The sequence below is a fragment of the Protopterus annectens genome, chromosome 7.part0, assembly GCF_019279795.1.
Source record: "Protopterus annectens isolate FY-2018-M chromosome 7.part0, PAN1.0, whole genome shotgun sequence".
NCBI classification, from domain to species: domain Eukaryota; kingdom Metazoa; phylum Chordata; order Ceratodontiformes; family Protopteridae; genus Protopterus; species Protopterus annectens.
In genome coordinates, this window is record NC_056739.1 from 1540111952 (window position 1) to 1540131458 (window position 19507).

Sequence of the window (19507 nt, forward strand, 5' to 3'; positions counted from 1 at the left end):
GGTCCTGCATACCTTGGATTTGCACAGACAGATCAGGTACTATTTTGATAAAAATTGGACTATTTGCAAGTCCAATCAGCTTTTTGTTTCCTTTCATCACAGGTCTTTGGTTTTGGCTGTTTCTAAGCAAACCATCTTCTCCTAGATATTTAATTTCGTTTTGTTATTGTTTTCATGGCAAGTCTGATTCTGTTAGAGCTCATTCTACTAGGGCTGTTGCCTCTTCTGGTTCTTCCTTCAAAGAGTTGGACACCAGTTCTATCCTTGAAGCTGCTACTTGGTCTTCAGTGCATACCTTTACTAAGCATTATAAATTGGACATTGTTTCAAGGGCCAGAGCAGGTTTTCCTGAAACTATTTTATGTGGGTTTGTTGACGGCTGTTTTCAGCCTTCCACATTCCATTCTGTTTTTTGAGCATTTTTACTCTCCCTTCTTTCAAGAATACTGCAACAGTGGTATAGAAGGACATAGTACAGTTTTGTAAAATCTTATAATAAGAGTAGATGCCTTTCTCTTCACTGTTGCAGTACTCACTCCTTCCCTACAACACCCTCTTCTTTATTCTGCATTTTCCCTTCTGGATAATCATGGACTCCTTTGTGCTATAATGATTGTTCTCTTCTAGGGCAATTCAGTTCTGGGTAGTTGCATCCATATGTCCCTTTTATGCCCTACGTTCCATACGAGGAGCATAAATGTGACATATGGAGCAAACAAGATCCCTTTCAAGCTTTACCATACTGGCCGAGCGACAGACTGCCCAACACGGGACATCCCGTCTTTCAAGAATACTGCAACAGTGAAGAGAAGGACAGCTACTGTAATAGTAAGATTTTACAGAATTGTACTTTATTTCCCTAGAGCTGCTGCTTCTGGATCTATTTTGAAGACACTAGCTTGACTTTTTTCTCAGTCTTCAGATGATGATTTTATCTGAAATTTGAAACTGTACTTTTTTTGATAAATAGACTATGTTTAACCCTTCTGTAGCTGATCTGCTTAAGAATTGTGATGAAAAGGGAAAACTGATTCACACCAGTATAGAAAATCTTCAACTAATTGCCAGGATGATAGAATTTTTGATGCATTCTGGCACCTGTTCTCAGTGCAGCAAGTATTAAAGAAAACGTACTAGTAGAGAATCAAATAAATAGGTAAGTGGAAAATATTTTCTAGTTGGTGCTAGTCAACGAAACAAGATCCTCTTCAGGCCTAGCTGCTTCTGGTACTTTGTTTGAGTGAGTTATTGTCCAATGGCCTTTTCTATTCATCTATAATAGTGTACTTTTCATCCGTTTCTGTATACCTGTCCCTGAATCCCCACCTCCCTCTCAAATAATGCTCAAGTTAAACAGTTTTTGAAAGAGGTGTTACATACACATCCTCTAGAAAACTAGTAGCTGTTCCTTGTGATGTGAACTTTATGCTTGAGAAACTTAGTCTGCATTTGAACCAGCTCATGAGGCTGAATTGAGATTCTTTACTTGGAACACTGTTTTACTTGATGCTCTGTCATATGCAAGAGAATATTTGAGTTACAGGCTCATATGATGGGTGAGTCCACCCTACCTTGTTTTCTAAAGGAACAAGATTTATTTGATAACAAATCCTACCTTTATACCTAAAGCCATACTATTAATCTCACTGTTTCTTGAACCTAAGAATAAGGGAAAGGATCCTTCATATATAGATGTCCAAAGGCAGCTCAGGTACTGTCTAGACAAAAATCAAACCTTCAGGAAAGCTAATCAGCTGTTTGGTACCCTATACAGGTAAGAGGGAGTATCTGTTTGCCTGGGATGACATGATTGACAGACCTCGATGCTTTGCCAGAGATGGCCTGCACCTGTCACCCCTGGGCTTCTGGATACTGGCCAAGGCTCTTGCCACCCCTATAGTGCCTTTTTAAGGCAGTGTTCCAAAGACCAAATTACTACTGTAACAGCTACAAACAAATGCAATCTGAGGATCATGTTGCTCAACGCTAGAAGTCTAAATCTCAAAATGCACTCGCTCGAGGCACTCCTTAAAATGGAGAACATCAACATTTGTGCTGTAACAGAGACCTGAGTCAAGTCGGCAGAAATCACCTCTGCACTACCAGGCTATAACTCATTCCACGCCTTTCGGCCCAGAACTTAGACCGAAGCTCCAAAGGCGGTGGTGTCTCCATATTCATAAAGGATGCGCACACCTCCACACTGGTAGTCCAACATAATTTACCAGAGATACTTCAGGTACAGCTAACATTGGGTAAGACAGTGATTCAGGACGTAGCCTGCTACAGGTCCCCAGCCGTGTCCCAAGACTCGCACTCTATGTTCCTAAGCACCCTGGAGAATATTAGGGTCCAACCTAACACTCTTACTAGGCGACTTCAGCTACCCCTCCATTAACTCATGTACCAATACACTTGCCCAACGTTTCCTGGAGTTCATTAATTTCAATGCCCTGGACCAGCTTCCCCACTAGAGGTAGCAACATCCTTGACCTGGTCATTTCTAACATGGGCGATCATTGCTGTACACCAATAGTCAGCTCCTCCCTGGTTAGATCTGACCACAAACTAATCACCTTGGAAATCCACATCCCTACCACCTCCAGCAAAGGTAACCACCTTGAAAAACTTCTCCAAAGCTAACTTTGGGATCCTAGAAACAGAGGTGACTAACTTCATGGCAAATGGAGAATAGTTGCTTGACTGCAGAATCATACACCAATGCACTGTACGGACACGTACACAATGCATGGATCTCGCCATACCCAATAGAACCAAGACAATTTCCTCCAAAAAAAGGAAGCCAATCTGGTGGACCACTGCCGTAAACAAACTCTACAACAGGAAGAGGAAAATGATGCGAAATAAGGTGAAGTCCCAAGACTTGAAAAACTCCCTTATCTGCCTCAACAAAAAGTTGAGATCCCTCAGCAAATCCTCTAAAGGTAGATATGAAAACAGAATTGCAGCAGATAGTAAAGACAACCTCAAGGCCTTCTATAGTTATGTAAAGGATCTCCATGGCAATACCCAGATCTGCTCTGACCTACTGCACAATGTTACCTCCTAAACCAAACCAACAGATATTGCCGGTATACTGGATGACAGATTCGGTGCCAACTTTACCCCCCTCTCCCCCCAAACGACCAATCACAATACCAGTAGATTGCCAGGCACCCAGTATTACTGCTGCACAAGTTAAAACAGCAGTGGCCAAGGCCAAGAAAACAGCTTCTATGGGACCTGACAATATTCCTGGTTGGGTTCCACATGAACCACAGAGTGAATTGGCACCTCACCTGTGTGCTCTGTTCAGTCACAGCCTCACCTCAGGCTTTGTACCTGCCAAATGGCGCACTGCTACACTTATCCCTTTCCACAAAGAAGGAGTGACTACAGACCCTGGGAACTTTTGCCCCATTAGCCTGACGAGTCTGATATGCAACGCTATGGAACGCATCATCATGGATGTAATAGACAAGGATATAGGGAATCTCCAAACTCTGGATCCTACACAGTTTGTTTTTGTGAAGGGTAGATCATGCCTGCTCAACTTGGTCAACTTCTTTGAGTCAGTCACCAGAGCTGTGGATGAAGGCAAGGTGGTTCATACAGCCAACCTTGATCTGGCCAAGGCTTTTGATACCATTCCCTACTCAGGAATCCTAGAAAAACTTATTAAACTTGGCATCAACCCCTATATCACTAGGTGGGTTGCAAACTGCCGCACAGATAGACCCCAGAGTGTGAAAGTAGCTGACTCCAAGACAGACTGCTGATTAGTTAAGAGTTGAGTCCCACAGGGTTCGCTCCTAGGTCCTCTCCTGTTTGGTATCTACTTCTCTGAAGTCCAGGCCAATACGAAGGGACTCTGGCTGACAAAGTTTGCAGATGATTGCAAGTTGGGAGCTTTTATTAACTCCCCAAGTGATACAGACATCCTACAGAATGGCCTCACTGTGACCAACGACTGGTGTCAGAACCATGACTTTAAGCTCAATGCCAAAAAAATGTGTCGTCATCCCCTTTGGAAAAAACCTGGTTCCCTTGAATTACCACATTGATGGTAGTACACTGAACACAGAAGACGTTATGAGAGATCTGGGAACACAGGTTGACAGTGACCTCTGTTGATCACTACATTGCCACTGTGGTCAGAAAGTCCTTCTATGTGGCACATCTCATCACTAAGGGTTTTGCATCCAGGAAGAAAGAGGTCATTGTCTTCCTGTACTCTTCCCTCATTAGGCCAGTCATCGCGTGCAATGTCCCATTTGGCATGTACCTCACTAGACACCTGCAACAACTGGAGAGGCCACAAAAGTACCTCACAAAGGGGATCCTAGGCCTTAAACACTTGTCCTGTATGGACAGACTCAAAAAACTCCAACTATTCTCTCTCTCATATCGCCTACTTAGAGGCGATCTCTGCTTGACTTACAAAGCCATGTCTTACCCAGCTCTGTTAGAAATGCTACATCTAAATAAATCCCAATCCCTCTGCACCACATGCTCCAGTGACCTCAACCTCATTACCACAATCAACAGAACATGATGGAGGGACAGGTTCACAACCCAGAGATTGCCCATGCTATGGAACAGACTTCCCATGCATGCCAAGCAGAGCACCTTGCTGACCCTCTTCAAGAGAAGTCTTGATGAGTGGATGGGAAACCGAAAATTCACCCCGGGGATAACACCAATGGCTCTATTCGACAGAGGCACTGGGAACTAAGGTCAGGTGGCACTGTGCCAGGGTAATCCTATGGCTAGGCTTGTAAAAGTCCCAGGGCCATTAGCATAGAACACACCTATTAACCTATGAAAGGACAATCAGCATCATAACAGACTGTTTCCAGGTGGATGTCTCGTGCTTAGTGCATTTTCTTATACGTGTCTTAGTGAATCCACTTCCAGGCAGGATTACAGCCCATTCCAAAAGGGCTTTTGCTGTTTTGGTAGATTTCTGGAAAGGGGTAGACTCAAAATATTCTAGAAACAGCAACATTGTCTTCTGTTTGCATTTTACAAAGCATTACAAACTAGATTCTTTTTGCAGGTCCAGAAAAGATTTACTGTGACCATTCTCCAGCAGTTCAGTCTGTTAATTTACCAGTCCTTTTTACTGAGTATTCTAACTGAGGCAAATATCTTCTGTGTTGCATAAATGTTCACAGACTGCTCTGGTTTTGTGCTTACAGAATTAAATACTTTCATAAGGTTGTCCAGTTATTCATATCCTTTCCGAATCCTACGCTTGGTAGGAAAATTTCCAGGGTTACCCTTTACAGTAGCATCTAATTGTGCTGTATTAAGCATAGAAAGCCCTTACCTGCAACTCCACGGACTGATTCACTTGGGTATAAGGCAACTTCCAATGCTTTTTTCCATATTGTTGTTTTTGATTGTATTTGTGCTGCAGAAACTTGATCAAATTGAGTGCTTTTGCAAGACACTTTAAGATGGATATAATTTCTAGGTCTAAGTCTTCCTTCGAGGCTGCCATCTTTTGTTGAATGCTCTCAAGGTACTGGCTTCGTAAGAGGAGTAATTAGGGACAGTCTTTTGTTGGTTAGAGAAGATAGACATATCCTTATCAGATATGAAAATTATGTGCTTGCTTACTAGTAATGGTAGTTGTGAAATAGTTTCACCTTCGGTAACATACCCTCCCTTCATCTCCCTCCACCAGTGTCTCTAATTGTCTGAGTTATCATCTCAAATCTTCTATTTTTTTATTCCCTCAGCTCAGTGCTATCATACAAGAATCAGAGGGTTAGATGAGAGATGTATGAAGGGAAGGATGCCAGGAGCTGGGAAAGTTTGATCTGATGAGTGATCCTAATGCTTGTAGAGTAAATTCTGTCATTTACAGAAGATGGACCTTGTTCTAGATCTGTCTTTTTGATAAGCGTACACCTTTTGTATCTACAGCATGACTGCCACAATATGAATGTTCTGCTTTGGGGCAGGTAGGACAAAAGCACTTGTGTAGAAGATGCATCACAAATTGATTATTAGTACTACATGTGAACAGTTTTTGTTATTGTCCTTTTCCATGCACTTTTCTTATAATTTATACCGTTTAATTCAACAGGAAAAATTTGCTACAATGACTCAGATGGCTTACGTAATGGAAAGCATGGCATACCTCACTGCAGGGATGATGGACCGACCTGGAGTGCCTGATTGTTCAGTAGAAGCAGCTATGGTTAAGGTACTTTATTTCTAAATAAAATATTGCACAGTCATCATACTTGCAAGAGGGCTGTAGTGAAAGAAATCAGTAGACTGCCTTTCCTGTAAGTAGTCTAGTCCAGATACAAATTTGTTGTATCTAGGACTGTTTGTAAGCTTCTGAGCCCCCCAAGCCTTTCTGTGTTGGAGGGAAGCCTTCTAGCTTATCAGTGGGAGTGGTAAACACTAGGTAGCCTATCTACCACAAGAGGAGTGGTTTCTGGCCAAGAAATTGTAGTATATTGGCCACCCATCTCTTTCAATTTTCTGGTTTAAAAGCCCACATTTGCGCTTTTCCCTCCTTTCCTGTAACTAGTCTAGTCCAGATGCAGATTTGCTGTATCCAAGATTGTTTGTAAGCTTCTGAGCAGTGCCAAAGTGTACTCTTCAAATTTTCCTGTGGATCTACTAGTTCTCTCCTCTCCTGCACTTTTACTAGCTTATTAGTCTAGCACTTTACCAGACTTCTTGTAGCAATTATTGTAGCACACAAGTGCTACCAGCACTAAACATTCCACAGGGAAACAGCTCCAGTACTTAATGCCCACCCCTCCAGCCATTTCTAAAGTCAGTTCTCTGTGCATTCTCCTATTAACCTGGTGAACTTGGGCATCCTGAGGCAATGTAGCAACTGCCTTATGTACACTGATAACCCTCTCCTCTTACTTTCCTGCACTCAGACTTGTGAGAGATGCACTTGTATATCCAAATTGGAAGCCATGCACTCTCCAGCCAAGACCGGAATAGCTGGTCAAGAGGAGAAGGTCAGCACTTGCACCACACCACATGGAACACACAGCCCTCGAGAACACACACCAGCACTACCTTCACATAAAAACACAAACCACACACCCACCTTCGTGGATGCTCTCAGTAAAAATCTCCCCAAACAGCAGAGACCTCCAAGGTGGAAATGCACTTGACCACCACAACACAACACTAATCACGAGACACACAACTCTCCTAAACAGTGTGCCACTCAACCAAAGCCCTTAAGGCAAAACAACATGCCCAAACACTAGTCATAGGTGACTCAATAGTGAGGCACACTGATGTCCCACTCACTAGCTTGAATAAGGAGAAAGTAACAGTCAGCTGCCTGTCAGGTGCCAGGATCCGCCACATAGCGCATGCACTCGGGTCCCTCAACAACAAGTACAAATATGACTCTGTCATCGTACATGCGGATGTGAATGACCTGAGACATACCTCCCTGGACTACATAAAGAGAGACATCGAAGAGCTCTCAAATTATGTAGCCCAGGCGAGTATGTCCCTAGTCCTAAGCAGCATCCTACCATCACCCAGAATGATACCACAGTACAAGCAGAAAATTATTGATTTCAACAATTGGCTAAGTTTCTGGTGTCATTCTAAGGGAATCCAGCATCTATCAGCCTGAAATGACATGATTGACAGACCTTGATGCTTTGCCAGAGATGGCCTGCATCTGTCACCCCTGGGCTTCTGGATATTGGCAAAGACTCTTGCCACTCCTATAATGCCTTTTTTAGGCGGAGTTCCAAGGACCAAAGTACCACCCTAACAGCTGCAAACAAATGCAATCTGAGGGTCATGCTGCTCAACACTAGAAGTCTGAATCTCAAAATGCGCTTGATAGAAGCACTATTAAAAATATAGAACATCGACATTTGTGCCGTAACAGAGACCTTGTTCAAGGCAGCAGAAAGCATCCCTGCACTACCAGGCTATAACTCATTCCACACCTTTCGGCCCCAGAACTTGGACCGAGGCTCCAAAGGCGGTAGTGTTTCCATATTCATAAAGGATGCGCACACCTCCAGACTAGTAGCCCGACATAACGCATCTGAGATACTTCAGGTACAGCTAACATTGGGTAAGACAGCGATCCAGGTCATAGCCTGCTGTAGGTCCCCAACCATGCCCCAAGACTCACACTCCACGTTCTAAGCACCCTGGAAAATATTAGGGTCCAACCTAACACTCTCATACTGGGCAACTTTAAGTACCCCTCCATTAACTGGGAAAACTACTCCTGTACCAATACACTTGCCCAACATTTCCTGGAGTTCATTAATTCCAATACCCTGGACCACCTCGTTCTTACCCCCACTAGAAGTAGCAACATCCTTGATCCTTGGTCATTACTAACAAGGGTGACCATTTCTCTACACCAATAGTCAAGTCCTCCCTGGTTAGATCCGACCACAAATTAATCACCTTGGAAATCCATATCCCTCCCACCCCCCGCAAAGGTAACCACCATGAAAAACTTCTCCAAAGCTAACTTTGGTCTTCTAAAAACAGAGGTGGCTAACTTCACAGCACCCATGCAAAAGGAGATCAGTTGCATGACCACCGAATCATACACCAATGCACTGTACGAACACGTACACAGATGCATGGATCTCGCCATATCCAACAGAACCAAGATAATCTCCTCCAAAAAAGGAAGCCAATCTGGTGGTCCCCTGCCATAAACCAACTCTACAACAGAAGGAGGAAACTGATGCAGAATAAGGTGAAGTCCCAAGACTGGAAAAACTCCCTTATCAGCCTCAACAAAAAGTTGAGATCCCTCATCAAATCCTCTAAATCTAGCTATAAAAATAGAATTGCAGCAGATAGTATAGACAACCACAAGGCCTTCTATAGTTATGTAAAGAATCTTCTCGGTGATACCCAGATTTGCTCTGAGCTACTGCACAATGGTACCTCCTATACCAAGCCAACAGATATTGCCAATATACTGGCCGACAGATTCAGTGCCAGCTTTACCCCTTTGTCTCCGCCTGCCTCAAGGGACCAGTCACAATACCAGTAGATTGCCAGGCACCCAGTATTACTGCTGCACAGGTTAAAACAGCACTGTCCAAGGCCAAGAATACAGCTTCTATGGGACCTGACAATATCCCTGGCTGTGTTTTACATGAACTACCGAGTGAACTGGCACCTCACCTGTGTGCCCTGTTCAGTCACAGCCTCACCTCAGGCTTTGTCCCTACTGAATGGCGCACTGCTATAGTCTCCACAAAGGAGGAGTGACTACAGACCCTTGGAACTATCACCCCATTAGCCTGACAAGTCTGATATGCAAAGCTAAGGAACACATCATCATGGACCTTATTAACAAGGATGTAAGGAATCTCCAAACTCTGGATCCCACACAGTTTGGTTTTGTGAAGGGTAGATCATGCCTGCTCAACTTGGTCAACTTCTCTGAGTCAGTCACCAGAGCTGTGGATGAAGGCAAGGTGGTTCATACAGCCTACCTTGATCTGACCAAAGCCTTTGATACTGTTCCCCCAATCAGGAATCACAGAAAACTCACTAAGCTAGGCATCAACCCCTATATCACTAGGTGGGTTGCAAACTGGCTCACGGGTAGAACCCACGGTGTGAAAGTAGCTAAGTCCAAGTCAGAGAGCCGACCAGTCACGAATGGAGTACCACAGGGTCTGGTCCTAGGTCCTCTCCTGTTTGCTGTCTACTTCTCTAAAGTCCAGGCCAACACAAAGGGACTCTGGCTGACCAAGTTCACAGACGATTGTACGTTGGGAGCTATTATTAACTCCCTGAGTGATGTTGACATCCTACAGAAAGGCCTCACTGAGACCAGCGACTGGTGTCAGAACCATGGCGTTGAGCACAATGCCAAAAAAATGTGTCGTCATCCCCTTTGCGAAAAACCCGGTTCCCATGAATTACCACATCAGTAGTAGTCCACTGAACAAAGAAGGTGTTATAAGAGATCTGTGAGCACAGGTTGACAGCAACCTCTGTTTTGACCACCACATTGCCACTGTGGTCAAAAAGCCCTTCTATTTGGCACATCTCATTAATAAGGGTTTTGCATCCCAGAAGAAAGAGGTCATTGTCTCCCTCTACTCTTCCCTCATTAGGCCAGTCATTGAGTACAGTGCCTCATTTGGCATGTACCTCACTAAATACCTGCAACAACTGGAGAGGCCATAGAAGTACCTCACAAAGAGGATCCTAGGCCTTAAACATGTCCTATATGGACAGACTTAAAAAACTCCAACTATTCTCTATCTCATATCACCTACTTGGAGGTGATCTCTGCTTGACTTACAAAGCCATGTCTGACCCAGCTCTGTTAGAAATGCTACATCTAAAGAAATCCCAATCCCTGTGCACCACACTCTCCAGAGATCTCAACCTCATTTCCACAATCAGCAGAACATGCTGGCGGGACAAGTTCATAACCCAGAGACTGCCCATGCTATGGAATAGACTTCCCATACATGTAAATCAGAGCATCTCAGTGGCCCTCTTCAAGAGAAATCTTGATGAGTGGATGGGAAATAGAAAATTCACCCCTGATATCACTCCAGTGGCTGTACTCGACAGAGGCACTGGGAACTAAGGTCGGGTGGCACGATGTGGTAATCCTATGGACTAGGCTTGTAAAGTCCCCAGGGCCATTAGCCTAGTACACACCTATGAACTTATGGACCTTCGACAGCATTCACTAGTACCCCAGAGAAATGTTTTTGGTAAAGCGCACACAGTGCTGGGAACATGTTTCTCAGTCTTGCACCAAGGGTCTCTTGTAGTGTCAGGATAAATACTGTGTGATTCTGTCCACTGCATCGTTTCTTTAAGTATATGAAAGAGCTTTGTGGTTTCTTTCTTAGTCATCAGCCATTTCAAAATGTATTCTGTACCATTTGAGTATTTTTAGCTCTGCATGTGTTTGTTGTTCTTTGAAGTCAAAGATAACTCAGTCAACCTTGTTGGAAACCATGGACAAAAAAACAATTTGCTTTTCTTAGTCCATAGTCATGGCACTGTATCTTGCCTGATCAATCATTGTATTCAAGAGGCAGTAGCAGAATGCATTAAAATATTTTTTTCCTCAAGGTGAGTTAAAAGGAGCTGGCTGTGGACACTTTCTGCCATTAATCTTTAAAAATTGTGCTTGAGGGGGTTAATTTTTTTTTAGCATCTTTATACATTAAGTATCCTTTCTTTGGGGAATGTTAGCACACAGCTTAATATCAAGACTTGTGTGAGAGTAAGTTTGATTCATTTGGGATAGCATCCCTGTTCTTAAGTTCTGTTTCCTACCAACAGTTTCACTTTAAATGTTTGGAACCTACTGCTAGAGTTTTAGCTAGATAGTAAACATGTAATTATAAGACATTCTTTTCCCAAAAGGGTCTTCAGATAGATTTTACTGCGTATCTTAAACATTTCTACATTTTGATTGTTTCATTTACTTATTTGGTTATTCATTAATTTATTCATTCATTCACTGGATAACCAGAGTCCTTCTAGACCTAATCTGTTTTCATTCTTGGCCTTTAGAGAAAAACTTCACACTCAGTATGTGAAATGCCTGCCCGAAAATACATTCGGTCAACATCTGACACGTGAGAAGAATTCCAAGCTAGCTGCGCACTGATCAGCAGGTTGACTAAAGCTCTGCCAGTGTAAAAACAGAAACTTTGAAAAACATCCAGAAAAAAACATTTATTTGGGTAAAATTCACTTACTGGTAGCTAGTAAACTGCCTAGATGTCAGCAAAGATGAATTCTGGAGAAAGTAAAGAGAAAATCAACTAGAAAAGGAGGAGGAAAAACCTCTTTTGAGGAATCTCCTTGCAGCTCTTCAGCAGAAGTCAGATCAAGTTTCAGCCTCAGTACAGGAGATGACTTCCAGTAATGTAGAGGAAAGGTATAAATCAGATGCATTCAAAGGTGTTCATGGACGGTGTACTAGGCTAATGGCCCTGGGGCCTTTACAAGCCTACCCCATAGAAGTGCCCTTGCATTGTGCCACCTGTCATTAGTTCCTAGTGCCTCTATCAAGTAGAGCCCCTGGAGTGATCCCTGGGGTGAACTTTCTATTTCCCGTCCACTCATCAAGATTTCACTTGAAGAGGGCTAGTAGGGTGCTCTGCTTGACATGTATGGGAAGTCTGTTCCGGAGCATGGGTAGTCTCTGGGTTATGAACCTGTGCCTCAAGCATGTTCTGCTGATTGTGGCAATGAGGTTTAAGTCTCTGGAGCGTGTGGTGTGGAGAGATTGGGATTTCTTTAGATGTAGCATTTCTAACAGAGCTGGGTCAGACATGGCTTTGTAAGTCAAGCAGAGATCGCCTCTTAGTAGGTAGACGATCTGAGGTAGAGCATAGCTGGAGTTTTTTGAGTTTGTCCGTGTAGGGCATGTGTTTAAGGCCTAAGATCCTCTTTGTGAGGTACTTTTGTGGCCTCTCCAACTGTTGCAGGTGTCTAGTGAGGTACATGCCAAATGGGGTATTATACTGTATAATTGGTCTAATGAGGGAAGAGCAGACAGAAATGATGACCTCTTTCTTCCTGGATGCAAAACCCTTGGTAATGAGATGTGCCACATAGGACTTTCTCACCACAGTGGCAATGTGGTGGCCGAAGGAGAGGTTGCTGTCAACCTGTGTCCCCATATCTCTTATAATACCTTCAGTGTTCAGTGGGCTACCATCGATGTGGTAATTAGTGGGAACTGGGTTTTTCCCAAAGGGGATGACTATGCATTTTTTTTTTTTACATTAAGCTTAAGGCCATGTTTCAACACCAGTCATTGGTCTCAGTGAGGCCTTTCTGTAGGATGTCTGTATCACTTGGTGAGCTAATAATGGCTCCCAGCTTGCAATCTGCTGTGAATTTGGTCAGCCAGAGTCCCTCCGTGTTGTCCTGGACTTCTGAGAAGTAGATGCCAAACAGGAGAGGTCCGAGGACTGATCCCTGTAGGACTCCACTCGTGACTGGTCACCAGTCTAACTTGGAGTCTGCTACTTTCACACTGTGGGTTCTGTCTGTAAGCCAATTTGCAACCCACCTAACGATATAGGGGTTGATGTTTAGTTTGCTGAGTTTATCAATAATTCCTGAGTGAGGAATGATATCAAAGGCCTTGGCTAGATCGAGGTATGCTGTATGAAACTGCCTTGCTTTCATCCACTGCTCTGATGATTGACTCAAAGAAGTCAACCAGGTTGAGCAGGCATGATCTACCTTTCACAAAACCATAATGCGTGGGGTCCAGAGTTGGGAGATTCCCTGCATCCTTGTTAATTAGGTTCATGATGATGCTCTCCATAGCCTTACATATCAGACTTGTCAGGCTAATGGAGCGATAATTTCCAGGGTCTGTAGTTGCTCCTCCTTTATGGAGAGGAATGACTGTAGCAGTGCACCATTCGGTAGGGCCAAAGCCTGAGGTGAGGCTGTGAGTGAACAGAGCACCCTGATGTGGTGCCAGCTCACTTTGTAATTCATGTAGAACACAGCCAGGGATATTGTTGGGTCCCATGGAAGCTATATTCTTCGCCTTTGACAATGCAGCTTTAACCAGTGCTGCAGTAATGTTGGTTGTCTGCCATTCTTCCGGTATTGAGATTAGGGGTGGAGAGAGTGGTAAAGTTGACACTGAATCTGTCGGCCAGTATGTTGGCAATATCTGTTGGCTCAGTATAGGAGATACTATTGTGCAGTAACTCAGACCACATCTGAGTATTGTCATGGAGATCCTTGATATAATTATAGAAGGCTTTGTGGATGTTTTTATTGTCTGCCACAATTCTGCCTTAATAGCTGGCTTTTCAGGTTTTGATGAGGGATTTCAACTTTTTGTTGTGGTTAATAAAGGAATTTTTCCAGTTTTGGGACTTCACCTTTTTCACAGTTTCTTCCTTCTGTTGTAGAGTTTATTAATGGCACCTAAGGGTGACAGATGCAGGTCATCTCTGGCAAAGCATCAAGGTCTGTCAATCATGTCATCCCAAGGAAACAGATATTGGATCCCCCTAGAGTGACACCAGAAACTTAGCCAATTGTTGAAGGCAATCATTTTTTGTTTGTACTGTGTTATTCTGGGTGATGTTAGGATGCTGCTCATGGCTAGGGTCACACCTGCCTGGGCCACATAATCCGAGAGCTCCACCATGTCTTTTCATGTAGTCCAGGGAGGTGCGTCTCTGGTCATTCACACCCACATAGACAATGACAGAGTCATACATGTTGTGGAGTGACCTGAGTGCGTGTGTTATGTGTCGGATTCTGGCACCTGATAGACAGCTGACTGTTACCTTCTTCAGCCTAGTGAGTGAGACATCAGTGTGCCTCACTATCGAGTCACAAATGATTATTGTACTGGGCAAGCTATTTTACCTTAGGGGCTTAGGTTGAGGGGCACACTGTGTAGGTGAGCTATGTGTATTGTGGTTTGTGCTGTTTTGTGGTGGTCAAGTGCGTTTCTGCCTTGGAGGTATCTGCTGTTTGGGTAGATTTCTGTTGAGAGCCTCTTCGAAGGTGGGTGTGTGGTTTGTATTTTTATGTGAGGGCTGTAATGGTGGGTGTTTTGCAGGGCTATGTGTTCCATGTGGTGTGGTGCAGGTCTTGACCTTCTCTTGACCAGCTGTTCTGGTCTTGGCTGGAGAGTGCATGGCTTCCAATTTGGAGATATAGGCACATCTCTCATAAGTCTGAGTGCAGGGAGGTAAGGGGAGAGGGCTGTCTGTGTACATGAGGCAGTTGCTACACTTTCTCAGAATGCCCAAGTTCACCAGGTTAATAGGAGAAAGCACAGAAAACTGATCTTTAGACATGCCAGGAGGGATGGTCATCATTACTATGTAATGGACCCATTTCCTTATAGGATGTATAGTGCTGATAGCACTTGTGCGCTACAGTAATTGCTGCAAAAAGCCTGATGAATTGCTGGCGAATAAGCTAATTAAAGTGCAAGAGAGAAGAGAAAGTTGAAAGGGATAGAAAAAGCTGCCCAAATGGCCAATAAAACTACAATTTCAGAGCCGGAAACCACTCCTCTTGTGGTAGATAGGCTACCTAGTGCTTACCACTCCCACTGATGAGCTGGAAGGCTACCCTCTAACACAGAAGGGTCTGGGGATCTCAGAAACTTACAAAACAGTTCTGGATACTGCAAATCTGTATCTGGATTACTCTAGCAAAGGGAAAGGCAGAAAGCAAGTCCAGGACTTATTTTTTTTTTTAGAAAAACAGTTAACTTAAAAGACTAGCACTTGCAGTATGAAAAAAATATAGTTCATTCAAAGATGGCCGCCATTCTTTAAACACTGCAAGTCTACAGCTCTTCAGATATCAGAAATAAAAATCAACCCTGTGGAGATATCATAACACTTAATACGCTAATTGGCAGCAATAACTAAAGTACTAGGATTTATCTTCGCTACTGAGAGGAAAAAATAGAGAAAACATATTTTGTAACAGCAGGATTGGAACTGATGGTCAGCCTGACTGAACAGAGCAACAAACAAAGGAATTATATATCTCTCAGCAGAAACTTTACTCCTGGTATAAATACGTTTGCTGTGTATCAAAATGTCAAAACAAGACAAAACTATGGAAATCACAACTTCTAAAACTAAACTATCAGCTTTGCAATCTCCGGAAAAAGAAGCTACTTTTAAAAGACAGAAAACAGTTACACAAAGGGAGACTGCAAAAACAGGAATAACAAGCAAACCAGATCAACTGGTCAGTATGGAGGAAATTAAATCAGCATTGTTACCTATTCAAGAAGCCTTGAAAGATTTATCAACTCAAATGCTTACGTTTAGTGCCACATGTAATCAAATTTTGGAAAGGATGGATAAATCAGAAACCAGAATAGCTGAAAGTGAGGATAAAATAATAATGCTTATGAAAAAAACAGACTCTTATGATGCAGACATTCAAACCATGCAAAATAAATTTTTAGACCTGGAAGCAAGATCCAGATGGAATAATATCATAATTAGAGGAATCCCAGAAACAATTCAGTACAATGATCTGAATGTTACCATAATACAAATACTTGAAACACTGTTTAAGGACTCTGACAGTGTTAAACAGATTGTTATAGAAAGAGCACATAGAGCAATCAGAGAATCATTTGCTTCAAATGCACCTAGACCAGTCTATGCCAAAATACTGAATTACCAAGATGCAAGCAAAATACTTCTAACTATTAAAAAGAATGGTGGATTTATCATGTGGCAAAATAACAAAATTTCCATGACACAGGACTTACCAATACAAATAAGGCAATCCAGGCAAATGCTAGCTCCATACTGCAAGTTTTTGATTGAAAAAAACATCAGATTTCAAATGAAGTTTCCCAATAGTTTAATTTTCACAGTGGATGGTACTAAATATTCAATAAACACTAAAAAAGAAGCAAAACCTACCTTTTTGAAGCTTTTCAAGGCACTGCCACCTCCAGAAGTTTGATTAAAGCATCCAGGCTTTTCTTTCAGCATCAGACAGACTGGGAATCCATAATTACGATGATCCGAGGCTTTATAACTCTTTGTTCTTTTCTTTTTACCAGGCCCTGGGAAAGACTTAATTACCTCTTTATCTCGAAGTTCCAGCGTGTCCACGAGGCTTTTCCGAGGATTTATGGCTTCAATGGTCGTAAACAAGCCACGAAGTAACAGGAAGTCCTTTGGAGGCTGCAGGGGGACTGATTTCAACGTAGCGCATCCAGGAGGTCCATCCGCGAACTGGTTCCCCCGTCGCGAAATCGAAATGAAGAAAACAAGCTCATCAAGCAGAAAGGACTATAGGGAAGCTGTAGAAACTGTTTGGATCTAAAAACGAAGCTTCCTGGACTTATTTGGAGGGTAAATAGCTTCAGTGTGGTATGAGGAAATGTACAGCTGTACAGGTAGGAAATACTATTGTGAATGGGCTGGTTAAAATAGAAGGGTATTACATTGTATTGTGAATGAATATGGTAATTATGTCTCTATTTCTTTTTTTGTTTTCTTCTTTCTTAGACAGGTTTTTTCACTTTTAATTAGGATTTGTTCAATAGAGTAACATGATGGTGTTAGTATAACAAATGTTATGAGAAACTGTGAACTTGAAATGTTTAAAATGTCACATTTAGTTTTTCCTTCTCTTTAGTATTTTTAAATGTATTTTATATAGACACAATTATTTAGCCAAATGTTTTGTGTAGTACAGTTTTTATTGTTACTTATAGTATTTTACAAGTTTTAGCAGACTGTTACCTTTGGAGGAAGACAATTAACTAAAGCAGTTAGAACATTTAAACAAAAATAAGCTTAGGATTGTCTTGCAATGTTTAACAACTGTTTGCTTTCTCTGAGAATTAATAGTTAATATTGTATATGACAAGAAGTTAAAATCTATTATTGTTATTGCTGATTATCAATATAGTAAGGTATTAGTTAAACGGGATTTTTATATAACAATTAGTGAATGTGTTTGACTATATAAAATATGTCCAGAGCTGTAGTTAGTAGTGTTTATTAGGGAATGTTTGGATTATGCTTTGTAGATTTAGAGGTAGTGGTTGTAGGTTTTTTGCATGGGGTTTTTATGTTAGGTTGTAGGGTTAGAAATTTAGATAACCAGAGATATTCAAGGAATGTGAAAAACCTATGTACATCCTGGTCCAGTGGAATAGTGGATAAGCACTGGGTAGGGATGGGATGTCAGATTTGCTTCCAAATAATCTAGGCTATGTTAACATACGGTAATCTAAGGTTGTCTCTTAATAGTAGGAATAGGAATACATTTCTGAAAAGCTTCATATGTGGATAATAGAATCTTGGAATGTTAAAGGACTCCAGAACATGAAAAAAGGAAGCTATTTTTACATCTGTTTTTCCAATCAAAAGCAGACTTTATTTCACTACAAGAAACTCATTTGACTAATGATCAGTGGGATATACTGAAGGATAAGAAATGGATTAGGGAGATAGTGGCGGCGGAAGGGACAACGAACAGTGCAGGCGTGGCAATTATAATTAAAAACCGATACCAAGAGAAAATCTTAGATGTCAAAGTAGATAAAGAGGGACGGTGGTGTTTAGTGGTTCTGATATCCAAGTTTTATGATAAACCCATATTACTTATGAATATATACGCCCCTTCCACTAATCAGCACCATTTTATAACTTCACTTTACTCTATTTTACAACAATATAACAACTGTTATATATTAATGGGAGGTGATTGGAATTCGTATCAAGATCCCAAGTTAGACAAATTCGGTTCATCTAAAGCTTTTATTAAACAGGCAATGATAGCATTGAAGGAATTTAAAACCGATTTTAAATTATATGACCCATTTAAACATACACACACACAAATGAAAGCAGAGAATTTTACTTTTTACTCAAGTTGCCATAAAATGTGGTCAAGAATTGATTTTTTTTTTTATCTCAGAAGTATTGATTGCTGCTGACCCATGTGTTTCTACCCAAGCTCAACAATTATCGGACCACTCAAAGATCACATTAACACTAAACAATAATATTATGAGTAATAGGAGACTTCGAGGATACAGTTGGTCTTTAAATCTATATTTACTGAGGAAAGATGACATATTGAAAGAAGTTAAAGAGACACTTAAACGGTTACTCCATAACCTCCTCAAAAATAGACACCCTGTTGATATAGAATGGGCTACAACTAAAACCCAAATAAGAGGGATTTTTCTTCAGAAAGCTACTTACTATAAAAGAATGCAAAATAAGGAACTACAAGAATTGGAAACCAAAATTAAGTTACTAGACCAGGAGTTAATGAAGAACTACAATAAACAAACAGAAACAGACTTATTAAAGTGTCAAAAAGAATTGTTTTTATTACATAATAGCAAACTATCATTTTATGAACAGAGAAATTTAGTAAAATACGCAAATCATATTCAGACTCCTTCAAAAGCACTAGCACGCATTATTAACCAAACGAAATCAACACTATTAATACCAGAAATATATTATAATAATAGAACATATACTAATAAGGCAGACATCATGAATACTTTTGAAACAATATTTAGTCAGGTATATGGTGATCAACAGATACTTTTACCAGATAAAGTTAGGAAAGATTTCTTGCAGAAGATCACATTCCCGAGTATTGATAATGAGTTCCATAGGGATTTAATTAAACCGATTTCAGAGGAGGAGGTAACGGAGATAATTAAGAAGCTGAAACCACATAAAGCCCCAGGGCCGGATGGATTGACCTCTGAATTTTACAAAACTTTTAGTGAGATTTTGAGTAGAATACTTTCACAGACATTTAATTATATAATTCAAAATAAAATTAATGATCCCCACTTTAATGCTTCAAAGACAATTTTGATACCGAAAGTAAAAAGTGATTCTAAAAACCCAGATAATTACAGACCCATTTCACTCTTGAACATAGACATGAAAATTATGACATCTATCCTGGCAAATAGACTGAAAAGGGTCACAAATCTAATAGTATC

The 19507-nt window shown here is 41.5% G+C and overlaps 1 protein-coding gene across 3 annotated transcripts in view; it reads left to right on the forward strand.

Annotated features, from left to right (window-relative positions):
* The window catches only part of ACAD9 (acyl-CoA dehydrogenase family member 9), a 1114604-nt gene that overhangs the window by 535985 nt on the left and 559112 nt on the right, over positions 1-19507 (forward strand). For all 3 annotated transcript variants that reach the window (XM_044078083.1, XM_044078081.1, XM_044078082.1), the window contains exon 11: positions 6098-6217. In XM_044078083.1, the coding sequence (XP_043934018.1) occupies positions 6098-6217 (120 nt within the window). The remainder of the gene's footprint in view (positions 1-6097; positions 6218-19507) is intronic.